This window comes from Protobothrops mucrosquamatus, unplaced genomic scaffold (assembly GCF_001527695.2).
Source record: "Protobothrops mucrosquamatus isolate PMUCROS unplaced genomic scaffold, P.Mucros_1.0 scaffold6591, whole genome shotgun sequence".
In the NCBI taxonomy this organism is placed as follows: domain Eukaryota; kingdom Metazoa; phylum Chordata; class Lepidosauria; order Squamata; family Viperidae; genus Protobothrops; species Protobothrops mucrosquamatus.
In genome coordinates, this window is record NW_015392414.1 from 8651 (window position 1) to 10285 (window position 1635).

The 1635-nt window shown below is 50.6% G+C and overlaps 1 protein-coding gene across 1 annotated transcript in view; it reads right to left on the minus strand.

The window, feature by feature from the left end:
* Positions 1-1143: 1143 nt before the first annotated feature.
* The window catches only part of LOC107300292 (HLA class II histocompatibility antigen, DRB1-9 beta chain-like), a gene marked incomplete at its 5' end in the record, with an annotated part of 5971 nt that continues 5479 nt past the window's right edge, over positions 1144-1635 (minus strand). The window contains 2 exons of the mRNA XM_015829628.1: positions 1144-1289; positions 1447-1633. Coding sequence (XP_015685114.1) covers positions 1144-1289; positions 1447-1633 — 333 coding nt within the window. The remainder of the gene's footprint in view (positions 1290-1446; positions 1634-1635) is intronic.

Sequence of the window (1635 nt, forward strand, 5' to 3'; positions counted from 1 at the left end):
GAAGATGAAGCTGCTCTGGATTTAAAGCCAGGAGAGATTTGGGTGTCTGGACTGACAGGTCCAGAGTCCCTGGGGTCCATCTAGATGGTCTCCATCCCTCCTTCACAAGAAAGAGAGGCCTTCAAAGGAAAGCCAGAGGTGTCTCAGCAGGAGAAGCTCCAGGCTGCCATTCTTCTCCTCCCCCCAATCTAAAATCTTGACCCTCCATTTTTCAGAGCTTGCAAAAAAGCCAGAAATTCATCAGTTACTGGGGAAAAAAAACTTCCTTTCCCATCAGGAATCAGGAAGGACAGCAGGTTTAATTCATGAGTGCTGTAGAAAAAAAGAGACGGGGAAGAAAGTTAGAAAATAAAGTGAAAACTTCAGTGTAAATAACTTATTATTCCTCTCTTTCAACCCCCCCCCGACAGGCCCACATTGCAGGGGGCTGGTTGATAGGTAGGAACAAAGTGAGGGACTGTCCCCCCCCTTTTTCAAAGTGGAAAAGGATGCAAAGGACCAGCAATTCATCTCCAGAGGCTTATGGATTTTTTCCCAATTCACTTAACTGGGGGGTTAATCAAGAAAGGAGGCTTCCCCCCCCCAGATGTTTCATGTTAACAAGATGGGGCCAGGATGGGGAGTGGTAGCAAAGCTGGGTGTTGCTTTGCCAGAAATTGTGTGAAATTTTCACAAGGAGATTTCCCTTCTCTTTTGCAATTTCCCAAAACCTGGAAACCTCCTGGGCCAGATTTTGTGTGTGTGTTTGTTTTTGATTGCACTGTTTTCAGGTCTCTGTAATGAAAAGCTGCCCAAAATTTCAAAAACTTGTGTTATCCACAGCAAGGAGGTATTGTTCAGGCACATTAAAAAAAAAAAGGAACAATTAACGAATGTTAAAGAAACATCTATCACTTGAGGAGAAACTCACCTGCAGGAGGCTGGATGGGAATTGCTGAAAGGAGAAAAAGAGCCAATCAGGACCCTTCATGGGCTGGAGGACTCAGAATGTCCATCTACCTATTGACAGCCCATAATAGGTTGCAGGATGCTCACTTATACAGTAGACTCTCAAAGAACAGAATTTCCCAAGCAAATCTCCAAGGGGAGCCTCCTTGCCATCTGCTAAGGTTGCTGAGAGGCCTCCCCTGGATGGTCCCCTCCCTACAACCTCTCATCCAGCCCCATAGATTCACCTTTCTTGCTCTTCAGGTAGAGGGAGAGCCCCATGGTGAAGAAGATCACCCCGATCACAGCGGCAACGATCCCCGTCCAGAGTTTGCTCTTGGCAGAGTTGGAGGATCGGGGCTCTGGGGAAGGAGAAGGAGCCCCCCCTGAGCAGGAGCATCAAGGCTAGCTTTCCCCCCCCAGGAGGGTCAATCCCAGCTCCCCCCACAGGGAGTGTCTCTCCCCCCTTCTCAGGGCAGGATGGGGTCCCCAGACTAGTAAGGGAGGGAGGGGGCTCACCCCATTGGACGGTGATGGGGGCCTCCAGGCTGGCATGCTCCACCTGGCAGGTGTAGATGTCACCCCGCTGGGGCTGGGTCTCCAGCATCACCTGGAGCTGGTAGGTCCAGTCTCCGTTCTGGAGCTCCTCCCCAAAGGCCACGCCCTCCTCTTCCGGCCGCCCGTTCTTCAGCCACCGGACCTTGATCT